At 43.3% G+C, this 26,120-nt stretch overlaps 2 protein-coding genes across 6 annotated transcripts in view; one reads left to right on the forward strand and one right to left on the reverse strand.

Moving 5' to 3' along the window:
* HYKK (hydroxylysine kinase) overlaps positions 1-17,906 on the reverse strand; it is a 90,269-nt gene extending 72,363 nt beyond the window's left edge. The window contains exons 1-2 of the mRNA XM_069765769.1: positions 17,872-17,906; positions 9,045-9,128 (exon numbers count right to left, since the gene is read on the reverse strand). Coding sequence (XP_069621870.1) covers positions 9,045-9,128; positions 17,872-17,883 — 96 coding nt within the window. The 5' untranslated portion in view covers positions 17,884-17,906. The remainder of the gene's footprint in view (positions 1-9,044; positions 9,129-17,871) is intronic.
* LOC138676454 (long-chain fatty acid transport protein 2-like) overlaps positions 1-26,120 on the forward strand; it is a 264,978-nt gene that overhangs the window by 45,856 nt on the left and 193,002 nt on the right. The gene's annotated exons all lie outside the window — the stretch shown is intronic.

A 26,120-nucleotide genomic window follows, 5' to 3' on the forward strand; every position in this document is an offset into this window, starting at 1 on the left:
ATAAAAAAAAGTGTTTCCACCTTCTCCTATCAGTCAGTCAGTCAGTGGAAAATGGAAGGCATTCCAGTGCGGTCAGATTTTTCACTGACCCTTAGGCTGCCGTCACACTAGCAGTATTTGGTCAGTATTTTACATCAGTATTTGTAAGCCAAAACCAGGAGTGGGTGATAAATACAGAAGTGGTGCATATGTTTCTATTATACTTTTCCTCTAATTGTTCCACTCCTGATTTTGGCTTACAAATACTGATGTAAAATACTGACCAAATACTGCTAGTGTGACGGCAGCCTTAAGCTTGCATTGACGATTTTAATCTGACACTCAGATCACTAACGGACATTTCTCCGCAATTTACATGGACCACTCGGTCTGAGGAAAAAATCTGACATATGAACAGCTCCATAGACCATCATACATACAGTTAGGGCCAGAAATATTTGGACAGTGACACAAGTTTTGTTATTTTAGCTGTTTACAAAAACATGTTCAGAAATACAATTATATATATAATATGGGCTGAAAGTGCACACTCCCAGCTGCAATATGATAGTTTCCACATCCAAATCGGAGAAAGGGTTTAGGAATCATAGCTCTGTAATGCATAGCGTCCTCTTTTTCAAGGGACCAAAAGTAATTGGACAATGGACTCTAAGGGCTGCAATTAACTCTGAAGGCGTCTCCCTCGTTGACCTGTAATCAATGAAGTAGTTAAAAGGTCAGGGGTGGATTCCAGGTGTGTGGTTTTGCATTTGGAAGCTGTTGCTGTGAGCAGACAACATGCGGTCAAAGGAACTCTCAACTGAGGTGAAGCAGAACATCCTGAGGCTGAAAAAAAAGAAAAAATCCATCAGAGAGATAGCAGACATGCTTGGAGTAGCAAAATCAACAGTTGGGTACATTCTGAGAAAAAAGGAATTGACTGGTGAGCTTGGGAACTCAAAAAGGCCTGGGCGTCCACGGATGACAACAGTGGTGGATGATCGCCGAATACTTAATTTGGTGAAGAAGAACCCGTTCACAACATCAACTGAAGTCCAGAACACTCTCAGTGAAGTAGGTGTATCTGTCTCTAAGTCAACAGTAAAGAGAAGACTCCATGACAGTAAATACAAAGGGTTCACATCTAGATGCAAACCATTCATCAATACCAAAAATAGACAGGCCAGAGTTAAATTTGCAGAAAAACACCTCAAGAAGCCAGCTCAGTTCTGGAAAAGTATTCTATGGACAGATGAGACAAAGATCAACCTGTACCAGAATGATGGGAAGAAAAAAGTTTGGAGAAGAAAGGGAATGGCACATGATCCAAGGCACACCACATCCTCTGTAAAACATGGTGGAGGCAACGTGATGGCATGGGCATGCATGGCTTTCAATGGCACTGGGTCACTTGTGTTTATTGATGACATAAGAGCAGACAAGAGTAGCCGGATGAATTCTGAAGTGTACCGAGATATACTTTCAGCCCAGATTCAGCCAAATGCTGCAAAGTTGATTGGACGGCGCTTCATAGTACAGATGGACAATGACCCCAAGCATACAGCCAAAGCTACCCAGGAGTTCATGAGTGCCAAAAAGTGGAACATTTTGCAATGGCCAAGTCAATCTCCAGATCTAAACCCAATTGAGCATGCATTTCACTTGCTCAAATCCAGACTTAAGACGGAAAGACCCACAAACAAGCAAGACCTGAAGGCTGCGGCTGTAAAGGCCTGGCAAAGCATTAAGAAGGAGGAAACCCAGCGTTTGGTGATGTCCATGGGTTCCAGACTTAAGGCAGTGATTGCCTCCAAAGGATTTGCAACAAAATATTGAAAATAAAAATATTTAGTTTGGGTTATGTTTATTTGTCCAATTACTTTTGACCTCCTAAAATGTGGAGTGTTTGTAAAGAAATGTGTACAATTCCTACATTTTCTATCAGATATTTTTGTTCAACCCTTCAAATTAAACGTTACAATCTGCACTTGAATTCTGTTGTAGAGGTTTCATTTCAAATCCAATGTGGTGGCATGCAGAGCCCAACTCGCGAAAATTGTGTCACTGTCCAAATATTTCTGGCCCTAACTGTATGAGTGCTGTCCATGAAAAACATGAATAGCACGGATATTTTCTCTGGGTGTCCTTGTCCTCCGCAAGGTTTTATGGATGGCAGAAATTTACCTTTTTCGGGGAATCTCTTTAAGGGCTCATACTCATTTGCGCGAGACTCGAATGAGTCTCACACGGCAATACCCAGCACTGCACCTGGCACAGAGGAGTGGAGCGTGTGGCTGCATGTATTCCTATGCGGCTGCACGCTCCGATCTGAGTGCCAGCAGCAGCGCCGGGTATTAACATATGAGACTCATCGGAGTCTCGCGCATGTGAGTATAAGCCCTTAGACTATGTGCACACGTAAGAAAAGAGGTGCAGAATTTTCTGCCCAAATCCGCATCTCCTAGGTAGCTACGATCCCCTTCTTCCCAATCATTCCCCAGTTTTCACAGGCAGGGGCAGCTGCATTAGCAGGCTCCTGCTTGTAAAATTATTTAACCCCTTCAGATGGATTTACAGCGTGGGACATGACTGTAACACCGGAGAGGTATGGGATATTGTTGTTTTTTATTTTTCCCTTTTTACAGAACGAGGGTCATCATTTGGATTGAGCGTTTAATAAACTATTACAGCACCCCGTGTCTTTATTGCAATAAAATACTTTTTTCCTAATGTGTGTGTTTTATTAACCATTTACTACTATTGGATTAATATGGATAGGTGTCTTATTGACACCTCTCCATTATTAACCTGGCTTAATGTCACCTTACAATAGCAAGGTGACATTACCCCATATCCCACCTCTATACAGGAGTGGGAAGAGAGGCTAAGTGCCAGAATAGGCGCATCTTATAGATGTGCCTTTTCTGGGGTGTCTGGGGGCAGATGTTTTTAGCCAGGGGGGATCCTATAACCATGGACCCTCTCCAGGCTATTAATATCTGCCCTCAGTCACTGGCTTTCCCACTCTGGCGGAGAAAATTGCGTGGGAGACCACGCCAATTTTTTCCGTGATTTAACCCTTTATTTTAACAGCTAGAGCCCCCAAATTTTACACACAGACACTTGGAACATTATTAGTGAGGAATATGTTAAAAAATAAGGGATATGAAATGGTTTACTGTATGCAAACCATGCCTCATATCCTGTCGGGTTTGGGAAGGAGATAGCAAAAGCCAGCAATTGATTAAATTACCAGCTTTTAAGCTATCTAGCTCTGTAATATATATATATATATATATATATATACATATATATATATATATATATATATATATATATAGACTGTATATATGTTTTCATGTTTTCATGAATATTTGAGCCCATGGATCCATTGTATGTCTGTTTTGCAAGCCGGCGAGAAAATCTCGCTGTACGGATGCCATAAGGATTACATACGGAGGTTTACATGTGCAAAATACGCTGCCACACCCTGCCTATGGATGACATACGGATCACTTCAATCCAATATTGCAGCCAGCATGCAGCCAGCGGGTAAGGAAAGGGTGGATCAAACACTCGAAAACCCCGCCTCTATGGCTGAAGATTGTTCCCTCCAAATTCAGGTGACAGTGTCCCTTTAAAAAACCAAAGCCTGTTAGTGAATGGGAGTGTCTGACAAGTGGTGTGTGCCTCCTTGTGCCACCCTATAAATTTAACTCCAGTCCATGACTGGAATAACATTTCTGTCAAAGGGAATAGAGATAAGCAAATATTTCAGTGTTCGATTTGGCTCACGATTGTCAAATTTGCAATATTCACTGATTTACTCATCGATTTAATTGGCGAATATAGCCGAACATACACAGCACAAAAGCCGGTGCCTGCTGTCATTGTTATCACTTGAATACAACTCTCATCATTCTCCCTTGTTTGTACTGATCACCAGCAGAGCAGGGAAGAATGATGAGTCGTCTTCAGCACCCGGTGCTGGAGAATAGTGCTTTGGCTGGTTTCACACTTGCATTGCTGTGCGCTGTGGATGGCAGCGTACTTCCTCCTTGAAGCTCCATCCAGGCTCTGCCTACTTCTGCAGATGTCCTGCGTTGCCCTGCGTACCTATCTTTAACCTTGGCCTCGCAGGGACATGAGTTGTTTGTGCATGTGTCTGCATGCGGTGATTTGAGGTGTGTGGTGACCGCATGGAAATGCAAAATTTTGCATTTCCGTGCGGTCGCCGCACACTTTAAATCGCCGCATGCAGACACATCCGCAAACAATGCATGTCACTGTGTACCCAATGTTAAAGATAGGAACGCAGGACGCAGGCAGCAGTAGGTGGACCTTCACGGAGGAAGCAAGGGGGAAGTACGCTGCCATCCACAGCGCACAGCAACACAAGTGTGAAACCAGCCTTACTGTAGTGCTTCTTCCCTGGCGTCCACCCTGTGTGACTGATGCCATGTGTTACTTTCTCACGCTCACGGTGACGTCAGACAGGTCCTAAGAGTTCACCGCAAGATACTGAGCAGTGGTAGCAGACGTATATCAGTGTCTCCGCTGGATAACAGGCTGTATGGTTGCATCATGCAACCTTGCTGCCTGCCATCTATATGTAACAGAGCTAGACCCGTTCTGGGACAAATGGATTAGCAGCATCTATGCGGAGATGTGAGGAAGATTGGAATTTGTTATTTTAAACTCTTTTGCAAATGATGAGGGCATTGGGGAAATGGGTGAGGTCGTAAGTATGGTTTAATTAAGATTATTAAAGGAGTCTTTGTCATTCTTTCATTAAAGGACTTTATTCTGAGTGTCTATGTTTTTATACAATGTGACTATGGGGTTAATAATGGGGTGTCTTATTGATGCCTCTCCATAACTAACCTCGGGGCTTGATGTCACCTGACAATGCAAAGGTGACATCAACCCCCCCAACAAGGCTAAGTGCCACAATTGGCACATCTTAGGCTACTTTCACACTAGCATCGGCCTGTCGCTGTGCGTCAGGCCGATGTACTGACGCATACTGTGAAATAAAATCACAACGGGGGCAGCGGATGCAGTTTTACAATGCATCCGCTGCCCCATTGTAATGTCCAGGGAGGAGGGGTCAGAGTTCCGGCCTCGCATGCGCGGTCGGAAAAAGCGGAACCGACGGACCAAAAAAACGTTGCATGGAACTTTTTTTGTCCCAACGGACTGCAAAAACACAACGGATCCTTCGCACGACGGATGCAACGTGTGGCAATCAGTCGCAATGCGTCGCTAATGAAAGTCTATGGAGAAAAAACACATCCTGTGGGCAACTTTGCAGGATGCGTTTTTTCTGCAAAAAGACGCATTGCGACGTGCGTCGTACGACGCTAGTGTGAAAGTAGCCTTAGAGATGCACCTTTTCTGGGGTCGCTGAGAGATGGTGTTTTTATACTGGCATGGCCAGTATCCATGGCGCCTTCCTAGTCTACTAATATCAGCCCGCAGCTGTCTGCATAGCATTTGCTGGTTATTAATTATAGGGGGACTCTACATCTTTTTTTTAAGGTCCCACATTTTACTAGCCAGTAATGGCTAAGTATACAGTTTTGAGATGATATTAATAGCCTGGGAAGCTCCATGGGTAAAATTACGTGGGAGCCCATGCCATTTTTTTCCAAAAATAATCTTTTAATAATTAAATACATGTACAGTAAGCTGCACACACTGTACTAATTGTATTTGTCATTGACATCTACAGTATATATCTATCTATTCTATATGTATTTACTGTATGTAATCCATCTCTTCTATACTGTCAGCTCCTGCTGTGATTTTGCAGTACACGGCAAATGAATTGCCGATTCTATTTATGTAATATATATACATATACATGTGTGTCACTGACATCTATATATCTATGTATTTTATGTGTATATATATCTATTCTATCTATTATATTCTAACCCGTCAGGTTTTGATTTTACTGAATGCGGCACATGAATTGCCAGCTTTTATTATATATGTTACCGAATGTTACAGACTTTTTCCAATTTTAAGAAAAATGCTTGTGTTACTGATCACGATTCCGAATTTACCACATTCATGCCGAATTTATGACTGGCGATCGTTTTCCGAACATATTTCCTCATCTCAAGTAGGGAATGCAGTAGCTCATCACGAATCAGACCAGCTGTTGCATCTTAAATAGACTAGTATCGAATCTACCATATGTAACTGATTCAGTTCACATAGACAGAAACAGATATATAAAACGTCCAAATGCTTGAGCATACAAAAATGCACCATGAATAATTTAACCCCTTCATGACCTTGCCATTTTCCGTTTTTGCCGTTTTTGCGTTCTCGTTTTCGCTCCCCTCCTTCCCAGAGCCATAACTTTTTTTATTTTTCCATCAATATGGTCATGCGAGGGCTTGTTTTTTTGCGGGACAAGTTGCACTTTTGAACGACATCATTGGTTGTAGCATGTAGTGTACTAGAAAACAGGAAAAAAATTCCAAGTGCAATGAAATTGCAAAAAAAAGTGCAATCCCACACTTGTTTTTTGTTTGGCTTTTTTGCTAGGTTCATTAAATGCTAAAACTGACCTGCCGTTTTGATTCTCCAGGTTATTACGAGTTCATAGACACCAAATATGTCCAGGTTACGTTTTCTCTAAGTGGTAAAAAAAATGCCAAACTTTGCTAAAAAAAATGGTGCAATTTTCCAATACCCATAGCGTCTCCATTTTTTGTGATCTGGGGCCTTTTTTTCTGCGTGCCGAGCTGACATTTTTAATGATACCATTTTGGTGCAGATACATTCTTTTGATCGCCCGTTATTGCATTTTAATGCAATGTCGCAATGACCAAAAAAACATAATTCTGGCGTTTCTAATTTTTTTCTCACTACACTGTTTAGCGATCAGGTTAATGCTTCTTTTATTGATAGATTGAGCGATTCTGAATGCAGCGATACCAAATATGTGTAGGTTTGATTTTTTTATTGTTTTTATTTTGAATGGGGCAAAAGGGGGGTGATTTAAACTTTTATATTTTTTTTATTTTTTTCATTTATTTTTAAACTTTTTTTTTTTTACTTTTGCCATGCTTCAATGGCCTTCATGGGAGGCTAGAAGCTAGCATAGCCTGATGGGCTCTGCTACATATCAGCGATCATCAGATCGCTCCTATGTAGCTGAATTACAGGCTTGCTATCAGCGCCGACCAGGAGACCTCTGATTGCTATGCCGACGCATCGCTGACCCGCGATTATATGACGGGGTCGGCGATGCACTTATTTCCAGCCCGATGCCTGGGAGCGCTGGTTAAATGCTGCTGTCAGCATTTGACAGCATTTAACTAGTTAATAGCGGCAGGTGAATCGCGATTTCACCCGCCGCTATTGCGGGCACATGTCAGCTGTTCAAAACAGCTGACATGTCCAGGCTTTTATGCGGGCTCACCGCTGGAGCCCACATCAAAGCAGGGGATCCGACCTCCACAGTAATAGTACAGCGGAGGTCGGTAAGAGGTTAAAAGTAGTAAATACCTGTTATGCTTCAGATTGAGTGGATGATCCAGACCAGCACTGCTGGGGACCAAGATCACCTTGACACATGTTTGTCCCAAACATTATGAACTGCATGGCGTGGTACAATGAGTAATTAACATATTAGCAAACATCTATTGTTCAATGACCCCGCGTCAATTGTCTACAAAAATAGTAAACAATAAATTGTAGGAGCTGATATAAGAGGTAAACAGCAGCCATTCAACACTTCACAAACATCAATTCAAAAGTCAATGGTCAAACTCAGTCTATGCTGCTTGACCCACTGAAGACAGTCAACTTTCAGACAATAGCTTATGTCTCTAGGCCTACTGAAAATAATGTCTGACATAATTAAGATTAAATGCTGTGTCATCACATTTGGGTAGATGGGAATTGAAGTTATCAGCTGTACATTAGAAAGTAAATGGTTACTAATTACAATATTATGGAGTTTTACAGGTTTTACAGTCTGGATTCTAGGAAGTCCTTTATCCACATAGACAAATTTTATATCCACCAAGCCAGAGTTGTTTATTCATTCGCATTTTTAGGTTACTTTAAGTTACCGTATATGGTGTAATTCCATGGTCCACAACCCCCAATGCACAAAACTGAAAAACAAGGACAATACACATCTACTGTAGTATTAAATTGGTGTGCTGGTACATGCATTCAATGGCCAAAATACAGACATATACAGTGGGTATCTGTAAATAAAAGAGTTTGTATGCATGTTACGCAAGTTGGTGTTAATAGGCTTGAGCCTTTGGGCCAAGCTGTGGTGTCTGGTTAAAGTTTTTTATAATTTACAAAGTTATTGGATAATTTTGGTTACCTGTTTAAGAAAGGACATGGACAAATTTTCCAATAAGTCAATATGTCAGAGTTGTTTATTCATTTGTTAGCACAGTGAGAAAATCTTATGGCAGCGTGGCAAACACTGGATGTTCGGGGCCCCCATTTAAATGAATTGGTTTGGGCCAGGTACTGTTTTGGAACCTGAACCCAAACTTTTTGTAACTGTTCGGCTGAACATTCAGGTGTCTGCCCATCTCTAATCACAGCTTGTAAACCTTTTTGTAGTGTCAAGCCCCCTTCACAAGCACCATCAGCAACCACGTCCACTTCCTTGCCCCAGCACAGAGTTCACAGTTTGTCCTTGAAACGCACAGAAAATACCTGCCCCCCAGCCACAGGCACAAACACTAAACTGGCATATTTACAAACTGCTTTCCCTGGAAATCTTGATGTTTAGACATCTTGGTCTTCTGCAACTTGATGGTGGCGTAAATCCCTCGGTACTTGGTCCCCATCTGACACAATTTGTTGCTGTGTTCTGTCCCCGCCTTACACTAGTATGTGTCTCATAACAACACGCGTGCCCTGACCAACGCAGTAACTGTGAATGTTCATCTAACAATAGACATGTGAACAGGGCTGGTTTTAGGCAAAGTGGGGCCCTAGGCAAAGTTTAAAATGGGGCCCCAAATGCTAACATATTGCACATCACACAGAAGCATTTCGGTTGTACTTACATGCACTGATCTCAGGCCGCTAAACGAGTGTGATCGACAATACTGAAATTGTTGGACGCTTGTTTCCCAGCCTCTTTCCACCGTCTGAGAAAGAATGATGGGGACAGAACCATCACTAATAGATCACTAACAGGTTACCATACAGTATCATGTTATCAGCATGCTTCAGCCAGGATCATATTCCTCACCAACCGTTACACCGATGCCTCTACCCTGTGCCAGTCATTACACTGGCTACCCATCCACTCCAGAATCCAGTACAAAACTACTACCCTCATCCACAAAGCACTCCATGGCTCAGCACCACCCTACATCTCCTCCCTGGTATCAGTCTACCACCCTACCCGTGCCCTCCGCTCCGCTAATGACCTCAGGTTAGCATCCTCAATAATCAGAACCTCCCACTCCCGTCTCCAAGACTTTACACGTGCTGCGCCGATTCTTTGGAATGCACTACCTAGGTTAATACGATTAATCCCCAATCCCCACAGTTTTAAGCGTGCCCTAAAAACTCATTTGTTCAGACTGGCCTACCGCCTCAATGCATTAACCTAACGATCCCTGTGTGGCCTATTTATAATAAAAAAAAAAAAAAAAAAAGGTTCCTCGCATCATGTTCTCATACACTTTATGCAGTATTAGCCCTCTGTGTCTGTACTGCTACATACTTAGGCAGGTAACCGGTTCATGCAGCTTTACATGAACACCTGAGCCTTACACTATAGCTGGTCCGAATAACTAAAGCAATTGTTACCATCCACCTCTCGTGTCTCCCCTTTTCCCCATAGTTTGTAAGCTTGCGATCAGGGCCCTCACTCCTCCTGGTATCTGTTTTGAACTGTATTTCTGTTATGCTGTAATGTCTATTGTCTGTACAAGTCCCCTCTATAATTTGTAAAGCGCTGCGGAATATGTTGGCGCTATATAAATAAAATTATTATTATTATATTATTATCAGCAGTACATCTACTGTTTACACCGGCGATGTGCTGCTGAGAAGAAGGATTTTTATTCCGGCAGAAACAATCCAATCACCCAATGAATATGCTGCATTTTGCTTGTTTGGTAAAATACACCCCATACTCCTCCATATATTATAATGTGCACCACAGTCCTCCATATTGTAAAATGTATAATACACTCCTCATAATCCTCCATATAGTATTATACACTTCCCATAGTCCTCCATATAGTATAATACCCTCCTCATAGTCCTCCATATCTTAAAATATACTCCTCAGTCCTCCATATAGCATAATACACTCCTCACAGTGCTCCATAAAGTATAATGCACCATCATAGTCATCCATGTAGTACAATTCACTTCCCATAGTATAATACACCCCATAGTTCTTCATATAGTATAATGTATTCCCCATAGTCCTCGATACAGTATAATGCAGCCCACATATAGTATAATGCAGACACCACCCCACAGAGTATAATTCAGCCCCCCCCACAGAGTATAATGTAACCTCCCTATAGAATATAATGCAGCCCCTCATATAGTATAATGTAGCCCCCTCATAGAGTATGATGCAATCACCCCTCATAGAATATAAATATAATTCAGCCCCCCCCATAGAATATAATGTAGCCCCGAACAGGATATAATACAGCCCACCTTCCTGTAGAATATAATGTAGCCCCATCAAAGGGTACGATGCAATCATCCCTCATAAAATCTAATAAAGCCCCACACAGAATATAATGCAGCCCCCTCCATAGAATATAATGTACCCCCCAAATATATAACTCAGCCACATAGTATATAACACAGCCTCCCCCATAGAATATAATATACCCCCATAGCATATAGCACAGCCCACATAGTAGTACATAACACAGCCACGTAGTATATAGCACAGCCAACACAGTAGTATACAGCACTGTCCACAGTAGTATACAGCAGTGCCCACAGTAGTATACAGCACTGCCCACAGTATTAAACAGCAGAGCCCACAGTAGTATACAGCACTGCCCACAGTAGTATATAACACAGTAGTATACAGCACTGCCCACAGTAGTATACAGCACTGCCCACAGTAGTATAGAGCAGAGCCCACAGTAGTATACAGCATAGCCCACAGTAGTATACAGCAGAGCCCACAGTTGTATACAGCACTGCCCACAGCAGTATACAGCACTGCCCACAGTAGTATACAGCAGAGTCCACAGTAGTATACAGCAGAGCCCACAGTAGTATACAGCAGAGCCCAGTAGTATACAGCAGAGCCCACAGTAGTATACAGCACTGCCCACAGTAGTATATAGCACAGCCCACAGTAGTATACAGCAGAGCACACAGGAGTATACAGCACAGCTCACATCCCCCCTTCCCTCCCCACCTCTCTCCTCCCGAGAAAGGCCGCACAGTCCAGTAAAAAAACAAACAAAAAAAAACACAAGCTCCTTACCTCTCCCCAAGTCCGCGCTGCTCCCTGCTCCTGTGTCGGCGGCTGCCGGCGCACTGCCTGGGTCACAGTGAGTGTGCGCGCACCCGCTGTGTCAGAGGCAGAGCGGGGACTGATGGGAGAGGGAGGGTCAGGTGATGCTCTCTCCTCCATTATTGCTTTGAACTGTACCGGCAGACGCCGGTATAGTTCAATGCGGCGGGGGAGTCGGCGCTGCCTCACAGGGGCCCATAGTGGCTGCGTGACTTGCCGCTAGCTGGGGTCCCCTGGGGGAGTGGGGGCCCCAGGCAGCTGCCTGGTCTGCCTGCCCCTAATGCCGGCCCTGCATGTGAACAAGTGCTTATGGACAGGGATGCTACTTACGACTCCACCCTAGTACCCACAAGTATGGTCAAAGTAGGGGCAATATAACCAAAAATTTGTGAGGGCCATCAGGCTGCCAGCAATCAGAATTTTGGTGGGCCATGAGGTGGCAATCTAACATCAATTTGGGAAGGCCTTCAGGCGGCCCTCTCTCATACATTTGAGAGGGTCCTCAGGTGACCATCTTCCATACATTTGAGAGGGCCCTTAGGCGACTCACTACCATTACTTTGGTATGACCCTCAGGGGGCCCTCTTCTAATAATTTGGGAGGGTCCTTAGGCAGCTCGCTAGCAATTTTGGGAGGGCCTTTTTTTGGTTTATAAAATCTGTAAATCCAGCAAGAATCATTTTCTGGCAGATCAGCAGTTCACAGTGTTCCTATCACTATAAATGATCTGCCTCACATTCTTTTTGCAAAATTTATAAAAAATTTTGGGCAGCAACAATACTGAAATGTCAGGAGGAGGAGGGGGAGGAGATGGTGAGTCCACCTCATTGTGTGGACAGGAAATTCTTGGCTGTTGGGACTCTGGCAGACAAGACTAATTTTATGTTCCGCTGTGTTTCCTGTGACCCACGTGTTATAAGCAGTTTTTTCAACATTGATTCCTGGTTGTTCACCCTTCTCAACTCATGCTCCTAGGAGAACTCATAAATACACTCCTAAATTTTGGAGGGCGGCCACCCTACCATTAATTTGGGAGTGCCCTTCAGGCGGCCCTCTACCATTAATTTTGATGGGGTTTTCAGGTGGCTCTCACTCAATTTTGGAAGGGAGGGCATTATAAAAAAAATGCTGGAATTTCAACAGAAATAATTTTCTGGTGGTCAGTTTACAGTGTTGCAATCATTATCTGCTTCAGAAGCTTTTTGCTATTTTTTTTTTAATTTTCCAGCAATAATATTGAAATTTTAGAAGGAAGAGAAGTTGGAAGAGATGGAGAGTCCTCCTCCTTGTGGGGATAGAGATGTCTTGACTGTTGGGGCTCTGGCAGACATGGCTAACTTTATGTACTGCTGCGCTTCCTGTGACCCATGTGTTGTATACAGCTTGGACAACACTCACTGCTGGTTATTTACCCTTCTAAACCAACACTTCGAGAATGCACTCGTCAAATTTTGAGGGCCAGCAGCTGGCTCTCATTAATAATTTTGGAGCAACAGCAACTATCCCGACCCTCACTCATGAATAAATACAACTAGTATGGTCATCCATGAGACCTAGATTCCCGTCCCACTTTGCAGGGGGAGACAGAAGACAGAACAACACTCTTTAAGGCAGAACAGTTTGAACAGATGTTTGGAAGTGATGAGCATTAGCTGGTGCTGTGATTGAATACTCACTAGTTATGAGCGAATATACTCGTTACTCGAGATTTCCCGAGCACGCTCAGCTGTCCTCCGAGTATTTTTTAGTTCTCGGAGATTTCGTTTTTATTGCCACAGCTGAAAGGTTTACATCTGTTAGCCAGCATAAGTACATGTGGGTATTCCCTAGCAACCAGGCAACCCCCACACGCACTTATGCTGGCTAACAGATGAAAACCATTCAGCTGCGGCAATAGAAACTAAATTTCCGAGCACTAAAAAATACTCGGAGATCACCTCTCTGCGGGACTATGCAATGACTCAGGCCTACGCTGCAGTACCTCAGACCCGGCGCACACTGAACGCGCGAGGCTTGAGGTGGTGTGTACATCCACCCTGACTTCCGGAGCTCTCACTCGCACTGTTCCGCTACTGGCCGTGAGTGTGCGGCCAGGAACTGACCAAGCGGAGCGTCAAGGATCTGGTGTCTACATTCCCGGCATCAGTGCTGGTCAGCTACATCTTCCAGCAGAGGCAGAGACTGTGACATTTGGCGGACTATGCCCCAGTAACTCGCTACCTCATCTGAGTGCTTCACCTTCCTCCAGGAACAGACCAGAGACTTCACGCGTCACCTACGACACCACGGTGGAATTCTAAGCTTCCACTGCCTGGAAACCATCAAACTGATAAGTTTACCAGTTTCCTAACCATTTGTTCCTACCCTGATAATAAGTCCAAGTTTATTCCCCCCCCCTTAACCCTGTCTCTCCCTGCGAGGAGAAATCCCTGTAATAAACCCATTAACTCTTGTTCTGTCTCTTGCTCGTCACTGCATCCTGCGTTCCTGCTATCTCATATGTGCAATTATGTTGGTTTTACATTATTAAAACTGCTTGGCCGGCTACAGGTTTCCAATTTTTTTTTTTTTTTTTTAAACTTGACTATTGTCATTCGCACAGTTTAACCAGCTTTAAGTGAAATTACGGTGGTTTGAGATTTAAGAAAAAAATGCTTGGCCTGTTACAGTTGACAAAATTTTTTTTCTTTATTAAAAAATGTTGTTTCAAAGAATTTAGGAAACTTGGTTTCCAGAGACCTAGCAATTAAAAATGCATAAGGCGTATAGTAAGGTATGGGGAAGTGGAAGTGCTGATGATGATGCATGCAGATGGTGAGGAAGTGGGGCATATGCAACTGCGCCTGATGCTGGAGAGCAAGCAACATGTCCATTCATGGCACATAGGTTCCTGTACCACTTTGCAGGGAGGCATGGGAAACCACTCTGAAACCACATCAGTGCAAACAGGTGGTCGGTTGGATAGCAGATAATGTTTTCAGCATGCTTGCTAACACCACCTAGACTTTTACATGGTCCAGTCTCACCAGCCAAGAGTCTGGTTCACTAAATCCTCATACTGATCCTCCTTCCGCCCACCGTGTTGAGTCCCAGGAGAACAGTGATCCCACACTAGGACACTCTATGGAGCTATTTACATTATCATTTCTTGATTGCGGAATCTCACTCTGCATGTTCTAAGGACAGGAAGAAATGCTGTTTAGTGATGTACAAAGCCTAGAGCAGCCATGGTCACAAGAATAAGATAGTGGGAATGGCAAATTTTGTCTAAGGAGATAGATGATGAGACACAGTTGCTGATAAGTCAGGTTGTTGTTAAGTCACCAATTCAGGAGGACCAGGGTCTAATGTGGAAGACAAGTTGTTGGATGACCCAACCTGTAAAGCTGGCATGCAGAGTGAGGTCAGCAGTACTGATGGAGAGGAATTGGCAGCACCAATACAGGCAGGAAGAGGCAGTGAGGTGACCAGAGGGAGGAGGCACGGCAACTGTTCCACAGAGCACTGACACTCATGAATTTCTCTGTCAAAGAGTTAGGTGTTCCCCAGTATGGACTTTTTTAAAGAGAGTTCTGAGACAAAAAAATAGTAATTTGCAACATGTGCCATGCCAAGATCAGCAGGGGCCTGACCACTAAAGGTACCTTCACACATAACGATTTCATTAACGATATCGTTGCTTTTTGTGACGTAGCAATGATATCGTTAACGAAATCGTTAAGCGTGACAGCGACCAACGATCAGGCCCCTACTGGGAGATCGTTGGTCGCTGGGAATGATCAGGACCTTTTTTTTGTCGCTGATCACCCGCTGTCATCGCTGAATCGGCGTGTGATGCCGATCCAGCGATGTGTTCACTGGTAACCAGTGTAAATATCAGGTTACTAAGCACAGGGCCACGCTTAGTAACCCGATATTTACCCTGGTTACCATTGTAAAAGTAAAAAACAAACAAACAGTACATACTCACATTCCGATGTCTGTCACGTCCCCCGGCGTCCACAGGGTTAAAACTGCTTTAGGCAGGAGCGCTGGTAATGCACGCGCTGCTGCCAAGAGCTTTCCCTGCACTGTGTCAGCGCCGGCCAGCCGTAAAGCAAAGCACAGCGGTGACGTCACCGCTGCTTTACAGCCGGCCGGCGCTGACACAGTGCAGGGAAAGCTCTCGGCAGCAGCGTGTGCATTAGCAGCGCTCCATGTAATGCAAACAAAGAAACAGGTATCACTCCAATGATACACACCACATATAAAAATAAGAAACAAGATATTGAAACACCACACAAAACATAATTAAAAACAACAAGCACAAAGCCCTGTCCATAACAATAAATGCAAGGTACAATAATATGTATAAAGCACAATAAATGTACAAACCTGCAATGCTGTATCCCTGCCTATACCCCAGTACCCCAGATAAAGTAAGGACTATATATGGTCAACTGAAAATACCAAGCTGGCCAGAGAAAGTACACCCTGCACCACCCTATACATAGCGATGGGTACCTGACCCAAAAAGGTGACTGAATATAAACAGTAACCCATGCGGCTCATGGGACACTTATAGGTGTCTTACCCAGACTCACTGGGCTATGAACATAGTCCCAAAATAACATGCTAACAGCAGAGAAAGGACCGCTAAACAGCGTCCCCAGCAAATGCTGGGATAAAGATTACCCAAGGCAGAAGGGTGGCCAGGAACAGTCCAGTGGTGAATCGGCACGCCAGCAGGACTAGGGACAAAGCAGCCCATTAGCAGCGCTCCTGCCGAAAGCAGTTTTAACCCTGTGGATGCCGGGGACGTGACAGACATCGGAATGTGAGTATGTACGTTTTTTTTTTTTTTACTTTTACAATGGTAACCAGGGTAAATATTGAGTTACTAAGCACGGCCCTGCGCTTAGTAACCCGATGTTTACCCTGGTTACCCGGTGACTTCGGCATCGTTGAAGACAGTTTCAACGATGCCAAAGTTGTTCCCCGGATCATTGGTCGCTGGAGAGAGCTGTCTGTGTGACAGCTCCCCAGTGACCACACAACGACTTACCAACGATCATGGCCAGGTCGTATCGCTGGTCGTGATCGTTGGTAAGTCGTTTAGTGTAACGGTACCTTAAAAGCCTAACCACCACAAGGCACATGTCATCTAAACACCCGACTTGGTGGGTCAAAAGCCTGGTGTCACTGGGCTACAGCAACAGAGTGGAGCCAGAAGACCGCAGTGTCTGATTGCTCCTGCACTGATAAGAAATACTTCTCCGTTGGTTTAATGGTGTTTATTTCTTTTAGCAGAACAAGGGTTAGTCGGCCATGTTGGAAACTCTGAGCTCTCAGCTGAGCTTGGTTAACCACTCCCATCCCCTTTCATATCTGGTTCCTGATTGAAATCCATATCACAGCTATCATTTGCTGCATGGCTTAGGAGGAGAGGTGTTCATATGAGAAGGAGTTTTGGAGGAGTTATCTGTGAATGGTTTGTAAGTGTGATAATTCCCTTCCCTACTCTACTTTGTTTTTTCCTCATCCTCCACTCCTTGGTACTTTCCTCTGTTATATGTGAGTGAATATGTTGTATGCCTGGTGCTTTCAGCTAACCATTGTTTGAGCAGCCTTGTTTGTTGGGTTGGCGTACTGCAGTGTACAGTAGCACCCCTCTTCCCTGGGTGGGGGAAGAGAACTGATGTAGGGCTAACTCAGGAGACAAGGCAAGGGTGGTGGCTACAGCATCTTCACCTTTAGAAGTATCCCAGGAAATAGGGTGATCTAGGGTGCTCTCTAGTCTTAGGGACAGGGAAGGCGCCCCTGGTCTTGGGTCACTCGACAGCTGTGTCACAACACCTGGGTCCAAGATTGTGCCAGTGGGTTACACCACTGCCTCTTCCCCTGTTCAAGTTGCTTGCAAATACTCTGTCCATGACACTGGCACAGATACCACTTGTTCTTGCACATTCTGAGGAACCATGATCAGGAATTTCCAAATCCTTGTCCCAGCACAGGTTTCAGCTGTTCTTACCCCAGATCTTGGAATGAAAGAGAAAGTTTTAGGTGCACCAATTGCTTTGCCTGGCTCTTCCCACTTGCCTTGTGGCAGTGGCACCTGGGGTACCAATTGGGGAATTATTTCAGCTGTTTTATGGCCGCTGACTTCAAGCATAGGGGTTAGTAATGGAGAGGCGTCTATAAGACACCCACATTGCAAACTCCATAGCTAGATTGCAAAAAAGACACAGCCAGAATAAAGTCCTGTAATTCAAATAAAAACACTGACACCTTTTTTTAAATAAAAATTCAAAAAGTACAGTTGTACTAACCTTTATGCCTAATTCATTTATGCCCATGTCCCCTGTAAAAGAATAAAAATAATAAACAAACATATTCCTCACCTTTTCCCACATAAAGATAATCCTCCAATGCCCATCTCATCTGTAAAAGAAATAAAAAAATAAACAACCATATTACTCACTTGTTAAGTGGACCTTTCCAATAACCGCCTTGTTCAGGGCATAGTTTATGTTATGTGACATGTGCTGTTTTAATGCGAGGACAGCTTTCCATGAAACATAATGTTGGCGAGGAGTGAGCATCAAGGGACTGCCGCAGTAATGAGATTTTAGATAGCCTTAGTGTCCACAAGACTAATTGGCAACATTTCCAGTGTAAGCAGTCTGGAAATGTGGCCATTCAGTGTTTGAGCCTGTGGATGGGTGGCTGCATATTTCCACTTGCTTTCCAAGGCCTGTGGTAAGGATAGCTGAAAGTTGCACTCGAACAGGGAAGTGGACGTGGTTGCTGATGGTTGTGTATGTGCACTGACAAATACAGAGCAGGATGCCTTTGTCCTGGACAGGGGATTGGCAAGTACACAGCACAGAGGAAGAGGCAGTGGTGTCACCCACAGACACTAATTGGGGACCCAGGTGTTTGGCTCACCTAGTTGGGTCCTTGGATGACATGTGCCTGAGCATGCTGGTGGTGGTCAGACTGGTAGTGGTCAGACCTCTGTTGATCGCCTGTTGATTGCAATTCAGTGTTTTCTAATCTTCTTTACTTTCTGTAAAAAAAGTGCAAGGCTGGAAACACCTAACCTTTTGCCTAGGATCTGGCCGTGTGGGAGTACTCTGAGAGCCACACTGCCTCTTTCTGCCTGTTCTGGTGTTGAAAATCCCTCCCTCTCTGCACTGCTGTACTAACTCTGCATGCCACCTTGTCAGGTTGGGTCAGTGACTTCATCATCCACCACCTTATCTTCCACTTTCTTACTCTGGATCTCCTCCTCATTTGTTCTCTTAACATGACTTTTTAGCAACTTTGTCTCATCATCATCTACCTCTTGAGACTGTAATTGCCATTCACCACTATCAGCTTCTTCTGACCATGGCTGCTCAAACATTTAGTATTCAGCACACACAATCTCCTCATGCCTCTTCTGAAACTTACATGGTGAAAGGCCACAAGAAACCATAAATGGAAAGGTAAAGAGCTCCTCGGAGTGTCCAAGTTCCTTGTCTTCTAGGACTTGGCATAGTGGGAGGAAAGAGAATCAGGGTTATGTAGTCCAGACTGCTGGGAAAAAGACTGGAAACATTATCTGCCATCTAACCCATAACCTGTTCACACTGTTTTGGCTTCAAAAATGGTGTACTTTGTCCCCCTGAAAAGTGGGACATGAAGCTTGGTCTCGTGGATGAGCATATTTGTAGAGATCCAGCAGCAGACCCAGTTTCACCTGGACCATGGCCACGGCCTCTGCATGCACCATCAGCAGCACGCCCACTTTCCTATTCCTTAATACATGCCTTACATATTTTAAATTATCTACGCAGTTAATAGTGTTATTATTACAGATTAGAGTCTATTTGATTTGTCCATGAAATAATTTTTATTGTATGTGGCAGCAATAAAAAAAATATAATATGTAATCCCTACTCAGCCACCAAACCCTAAATTATTTTTAGATATGAGGGGTATTAGGAGAAATTAGAATATATTTGAATTGTCAGTGAAAGGATTATTTCTTATACGTGGCAATAACAAACTCAGGAACACAATCAAGCCTACAGAAATGTCTCTCATACACTAATGTCTACTCCGTAAATTATAAATTATTTTAGCATGTAAGGTATTTTAGGGAAGAATAGAATATATCTGAATAGTTAGTGAAAGGATTATTTCAATATATGTCAGACACAAACTGTGAAAGCAATCAAAGCTGCCAAAATGTATCTAATACTATAATCTCTACTCTTCCACTGGACTCTCAACTTTTTTCAGCTGTCAGTGGTAGTATTAGAGAAGAGAATCTATTTTATTTGTTATTCTCTAACTAAATGTACCTCATATGTAGGTTGAAGCCTATGTGGATTGGAGACCGTTCTTGAAATTTCTTGGTAATTCAACGGGCTATAAACACACCGCCATTGGTGTGATAGCTCTCAGTGGATTTTGCACCCGAACAGGGACATTTTACTCCAGCAAGGAAAAGCTCGAATATATTTTATCTATTTACCATTTCTATATTGACAACTGTGTGGTCATTGTCTTATTTGCAGCAGAACTTTTTTTTACATTAGTGCTACTAGGTGCAATTCTTTATCTATATCTTCTAAAAACACTTTTTTTTAGTAGGTAGGGGTGCATTCCTCTTATAATGGGAGACTTATGGTCAGATAGAAAAGACCGCATGCAAAATATCCAAAAGTTTTTCAACCTTGGACACCAACAAGCTCCTCCTGATCCCAAAAAAGAAAACATTCACAAAAAAAAGAATCTTTAAAACTATTGGAGCAACTAGTATTGAAAGAAATATGTGATTTATGGGAAGTTGCCACCCTAGAACGCTGCGTAGCTTATGCCTGCATTCCAAAAGACCTGACCATCTATAAAGCTTTGTCAAGGGATATTGGAGATCAAAACACATTGTCGGAATGGGACTCAGTGTTTAGAGCTTTTTCAAAACAGGCTGTGGTATTCATTATTGAGAAAAGAAAGAAACAACTTTTGGAGAGTAAACATGAGATCAAACCATTTAAATGCCACCCTGCAATTATTAATTTGTCAACTAACATTCGTAATAGAATACAAAATAAGGAACAAGAGATTAAAAATAAAAAACGTAAGAAATTCGGGAGATATGCTATCCCAGAATGTGAATTTTGCAACACCTCGCAAACTGAACAAATTTTTGAAGTTATTGATAAAGTGGACAAAAGTCCACTGGACAACACTCTGTCGGAAGACAGATTTTCTGTCTACCCTACTCCAGAAGGGGAAAATTCCTTGTCCCCTCATCCATCCACCTCTAGATCTTGTAGCCAAAAGGGACATAAAACTTCATCCATTTCTGACAATATACCACCTGATGGACCTATGGATAGGGAGAATCCCCCTGTATTAATATCCTCTAAACCGGCGGACACCCAAAACAGATTACAAGTATTGGAATCAAATGGGGGCACACCCACTATGAGATCAAATAGTAATGAAGTCCCTACACAAAATAACATTAGGGAGAAATTGAATAAGACAGGAAACGCCACCTCTAGTCAACAGACTCGTAAAAAACAAATAACAAAGTTTTTTTTTCAAATAGGCCCAAGAAGACATGTAGGATGCTCTAAATACAAGTATGATCTAACATTTCATGACCGAAAAGCTATTAAATCATTACAAGATAACAAAAGAACAGTAATCCATCCAGCAGATAAGGAGGGGTATCGTAATACTGTATCAGTATCAATATCATAAAGAGACCATAAGCCTCCTAAGTGATATACATACGTATAAAAAATAGATGTATACCCCACTAAAGGTTTTATTGAAGAAATGAAAGCTCTGACTAGCAGAGGACTAACTATGGGATTTTTAAACAAAAATGAATATAAATTTATTAACACAATGTTTCCCAAGATGGCTATTTTTTATCACTTGCCAAAAATCCACAAACATCTGGTGAACCCACCGGGACATCCAATAATATCCGGTATTCAATGCTTCATAGCTAGTGTTGAGCGATACCGTCCGATATTTGAAAGTATCGGTATCGGATGGTATCGGCCGATATCCGAAAAATATCGGATATCGCCGATACCGATATCCGATACCAATACAAGTCAATGGGACACAAATATCGGAAGGTATCCTCTATGGTTCTCAGGGTCTGAAGCAGAGGAAACTCTCCTTCAGGCCCTGGGATCCATATTCATGTGTAAAATAAAGAATTAAAAAAAAAAATATTGATATACTTACGGTCATGTGACCGCTCAGCAACCAATCACAAGCCACGACGTCATCGAAGGTCCTTAACGCGCTCATTCTTAGGAACGGAAGCATGGCGGTTGCAGCGGTGACAACCAGGGCGCGTCCGAGGGTAAGTATGTCAATATTTTTTTTTTTATTCTTTATTTTACACATGAATCTTAATCCCGATACCGATTCCCGATATCACAAAAATATCGGAACTCGGTATCGGAATTCCGATACCGCAAATATCGGCCGATACCCGATACTTGCGGTATCGGAATGCTCAACACTACTCATAGCCAATATGTCAAAATTTGTAGACGGTCATTTGCAAAATCTTACACCTCTACTGCCAGCTTATTTAAAAGCTAGCACCCGTGTGCTACAGTTACTCAAAAACACACACTGGTGTGATCTTTATGTTCTAGGTACTTTGGACATCACATCGCTCTACACTATAATTGAGCATTATAAAGGGTGTAAAGCAGCTACATACTTCTTAACAAATTTGCATTGCTTCTCAGTGAACAAATTGACTTTTTTAAATGTATGTATGCACCTTACATTAACACACAATTATTTTAACTTTGAGGCGGACTACTACACCCAGCAAAAGGGCACAGCTATGGGGACCAGGTTTGCACCCAGTTACGCTAACCTGTATGTAGGGAGATGGGAAGAGGATACCATCTACCCTGGAGGTGAGCTGCGCACGAACCTGGTCCTCTGGCAACATTTTATAGATTATGAACTATTTATTTGGTTAGGAGGCCCTCAAGAGTTTTTAATTGAGATTAACACAAACAAATTATTTTTAAAATTCACATCTACTAGTGTTGAAACAATTAACAATTTTTAGACTTGAATATATTTATAGAGGATCTAACTATTCATACCCATACTTTTAATAAACCCACAGACTCAAACAGCTACATTCCAATAGACAGCTGTCATTTACCTAGTTGGCTGTTGAATGTTCCTAAAAGCCAATTTATGTGGATCCACTGTAACTGCTCAAAACCTCAAGATTTTAACGAAGGCAGATCTATTGACAAAAAATTCTAGAAAAGGGGTATGATAAACAAATGCTTGCTACAGGTAAGAAGTCTGTGGAAATGAAACCTCGCCAAGACATCCTTAATGGAAATAACAAAACCAAAGGCCCCATGATTTGAATCCTATCATAACTCAATACAACTCTAATTCTCACATTCTTTCAAGAATAGTATAAAAAACATTTGGACATATTAAAAGACGATAAAATCTTGGATGAGCAAATTCCCGTATTCCCTAGGTTTGTGTATAAAAAAGCTTGCAACCTAAGAAATATTATTGCCACTACAGTTCAAGAAAATCCCCCAAAAATCCTTAAACATTTTTTCAGAATAATCTGATAGGTCTTTCCCCTGCCACAAATGGAAAATGTGTCAACAATAGTGAGTGATACCTTCCGATATCCGAAAATATCGGTATCGGATTGGATTGGCCGATATAAAAAAAATATCGCCGATACCGGAAACCAATGCAAATCAATGGGACACAAATATCGGAATTAAAATAAACCCTTTCTTTCCTTGTAGGTTAATTCTACATGAAGGAAAACAACGAAGAATAATGTAGAATGTATTGGGGGAGGTGGTGGAGACATTAAAAGCATAGAGATTTAGCCCAATCAAATGGAATAGCAGGAATTAATTTTTTTTTAAGACATTCGGAGTTACAAAGATATTGACTATGTTAAGCTTTTTTATATTTTGTCAGATATTTATGTTTCACCACTTCCATGCTCTTCACCTTCTTTTTTACGTCTCCCACACTTTCTTCTTCATCATCCTCAGCAGCACCATCTTTTTCATCAACTTCTTCTTTACCTTATTCATCTTCTTCTTCTTCTTCACCTTCTTCCTATTATTATTTTTTTTTACATTCTTCTTATTCAACTATTCTTCTTCTTCGTATTCTACTTCTTCATCTTCTTCATATTCTTCTTCAACATATTCTTATTTGTGACAGGCATTCCTGTAGTTGTTATCTATAAAAGTTAGAAGATTACACCTTCCGTTCTGCTTGTCACAAAAGATTTACAAGAGGATTTGTCCGTGTTCAGTTTGGCCTGCAGCAGCAGGTTTTTTCCAGGGGCACTACGAGGAGGAACGGACTCACCCCCATACACTGCTTAGTCTTCTTCTGCTTATAATTTAGATAATGTCTATTGCTCTGATTTTTAGTCTTATGCTTAATGTTCTTCTGCTTTTTGTTCTGCAGCTTCTTGTTCTTCTGCTTCTTGGTCTTCTTCGGGGTGGTCTTCAGGGTCGTCGTCTCCAGGGTCGTTGCTCCAGGGTTGTCATCTCCGGGGTCATCGTCTTCTTCGGGGTGGTCTTCAGGGTCGTCGTCAGGGAGATCCAGAGTGATTACCAAAAAGCACTACCAAGGACCACTAGACATTGGTGGAACTCAGATACCGAGAAGGAGGCACCTAAGCCAAAGGCTCTACCTGGAAGCAGCTGATGGTACTGGAACCAGGATGGGTAGCAGAAGGTACAAGAGCCAAAGACACTGCCGAGAACAAGCTGATGGTACTGGAACCAGGATGGGTAGCAGAATGTACAAGAGCCAATAAACTACCGAGGACCAGCTGACGGTACTGGAACCCGGTTACTAAGCAGGAGGTACCCATGCCAGAAAGCACTACCAAGGACCACCAGACGTTGGTGGAACTCGGATACCGAGAAGGAGGCACCTAAGCCAAAGGCTCTGCCTGGAACCAGCTGACCGTACTGGTCAAGATTGACTTCTAAAGAACCAGCTAATGGTGCTGGAACTCAGATAGGCAGCATAAGGGCCACATAAAAAAAAATGCTAGGCCGCGAGCTGGCCAGAGTTACCAAAAACCCACAGTCCTACAGGGGGAGCTTGTCCTATTGGCACTACGGAACCAGCCTTGATTGCCAGTTCCAGCAGCCCACATAGGAAGCACCTAAACTGCAAGCACCATAGAGTTGGCTATCCCGACCGCAACCCGACAGGACAACGTATTGGAGGAAAAGTGACCTTGACACTACCCGGAAACAGCTGGCGTGCTGGAACCAGGCTGGGCAGGAGGGAGTACCCGTGCCAATGACACTTCTGAGCAGCTACTGGCGGTGTTGGAGCCCAGGGATTACAGGAGAAACAGAGTGTAGGCTGAGGCCTAATTGGAGCAAGTTTAAAATCTGTAGTGGTGTCAATGTGGAGGGAGCAGGAGAAATTGCCGCACACACAGCTGGGGATCAGCTGACGTTACTAAACCCCAAAACACTGGAGCATGTGTTGACTGTGTAGACGGCACTTCAGAGCAGCAACTGGCGGCGTTGGAGCCCAGGGATTACAGGAGAAACAGAGTGTAGGCAGAGGCCTAATTGGAGAAAGTTGAAAGGGAACCTGTCACCCCCCCTTAGGCGTTTGTAACTAAAAGAGCCACCTTGTACAGCACTAATGCTGCACATGGAAAAGGTGGCTCTTTTAGTTATGCTCCTTGCACACGCTGAAGTAAACACTTATAAAATATGCCCCTCACATCGTGAAACAGTCCCGGAGGCAGGACTTTCCTTCTTAATGAGACACAGCACAGCCATCATTCATACCCCCTTGGCGCCGGGTGCTGCCTCCACAGCGTTGTTTGAATCTGTCCCAGAACCTGCGCTGTTAAGTTATCCCTTGGGCATGCGCAGTTAGTGCTGCCCGTCTTCTGACATCATTTGATGTCAGGCTGACTGCGCCTGTGCGGCCGCGCTGCCTGATATCCTGCCCCGCAGTGTCTTCTGATTTATTTACACTGCGGGGCTGGGATTCATGGGCATGCGCTGTGCACTTCTTCGCCTCTCACTCATCTCCTTCCGCCTTCTTCAGACTGTGCGGCGTCAGCTGATCCCTAAGCACATGCCAAAGGACAATGGAACAGTATGAGGCAGTGACTGACACTGAGCTGACTACAACGAGCTGTGGCTGCAGAACAGACCACAGCGTGAGCTGCACTCACACAGGGACCTTGCAGACAGCCATGAACAGCGCTGCAAGGCCAAATAAAGCTCCTCTATGTACTCCAATATAGTGTTTTTCCGCAATCCAGCAGTATACGGATGGAAACCCACTAATAGGATAAATCAGGGAAAATGTGCAGCAGGCAGCACTAATTGAAAAAAGGACCATGGAACAGTATGAGGCAGTGACGGACGCTGAGCTGACTACAACCAGCTGTGGCTGCAGAACAGACTACAGTGTGAGTTGCCCACACACAGAGACCTTGCACACAGCCGTGAACTTCGCTGCAAGGCCAAAAAAAGCTCCTCTATGTACTCCGATATAGTGTTTTTCCACAATCTAGCAGGATACGGATGGAAACCCACTAATAGGA

The sequence above is a fragment of the Ranitomeya imitator genome, chromosome 4, assembly GCF_032444005.1.
Source record: "Ranitomeya imitator isolate aRanImi1 chromosome 4, aRanImi1.pri, whole genome shotgun sequence".
Classification (NCBI taxonomy): Eukaryota; Metazoa; Chordata; class Amphibia; order Anura; family Dendrobatidae; genus Ranitomeya; species Ranitomeya imitator.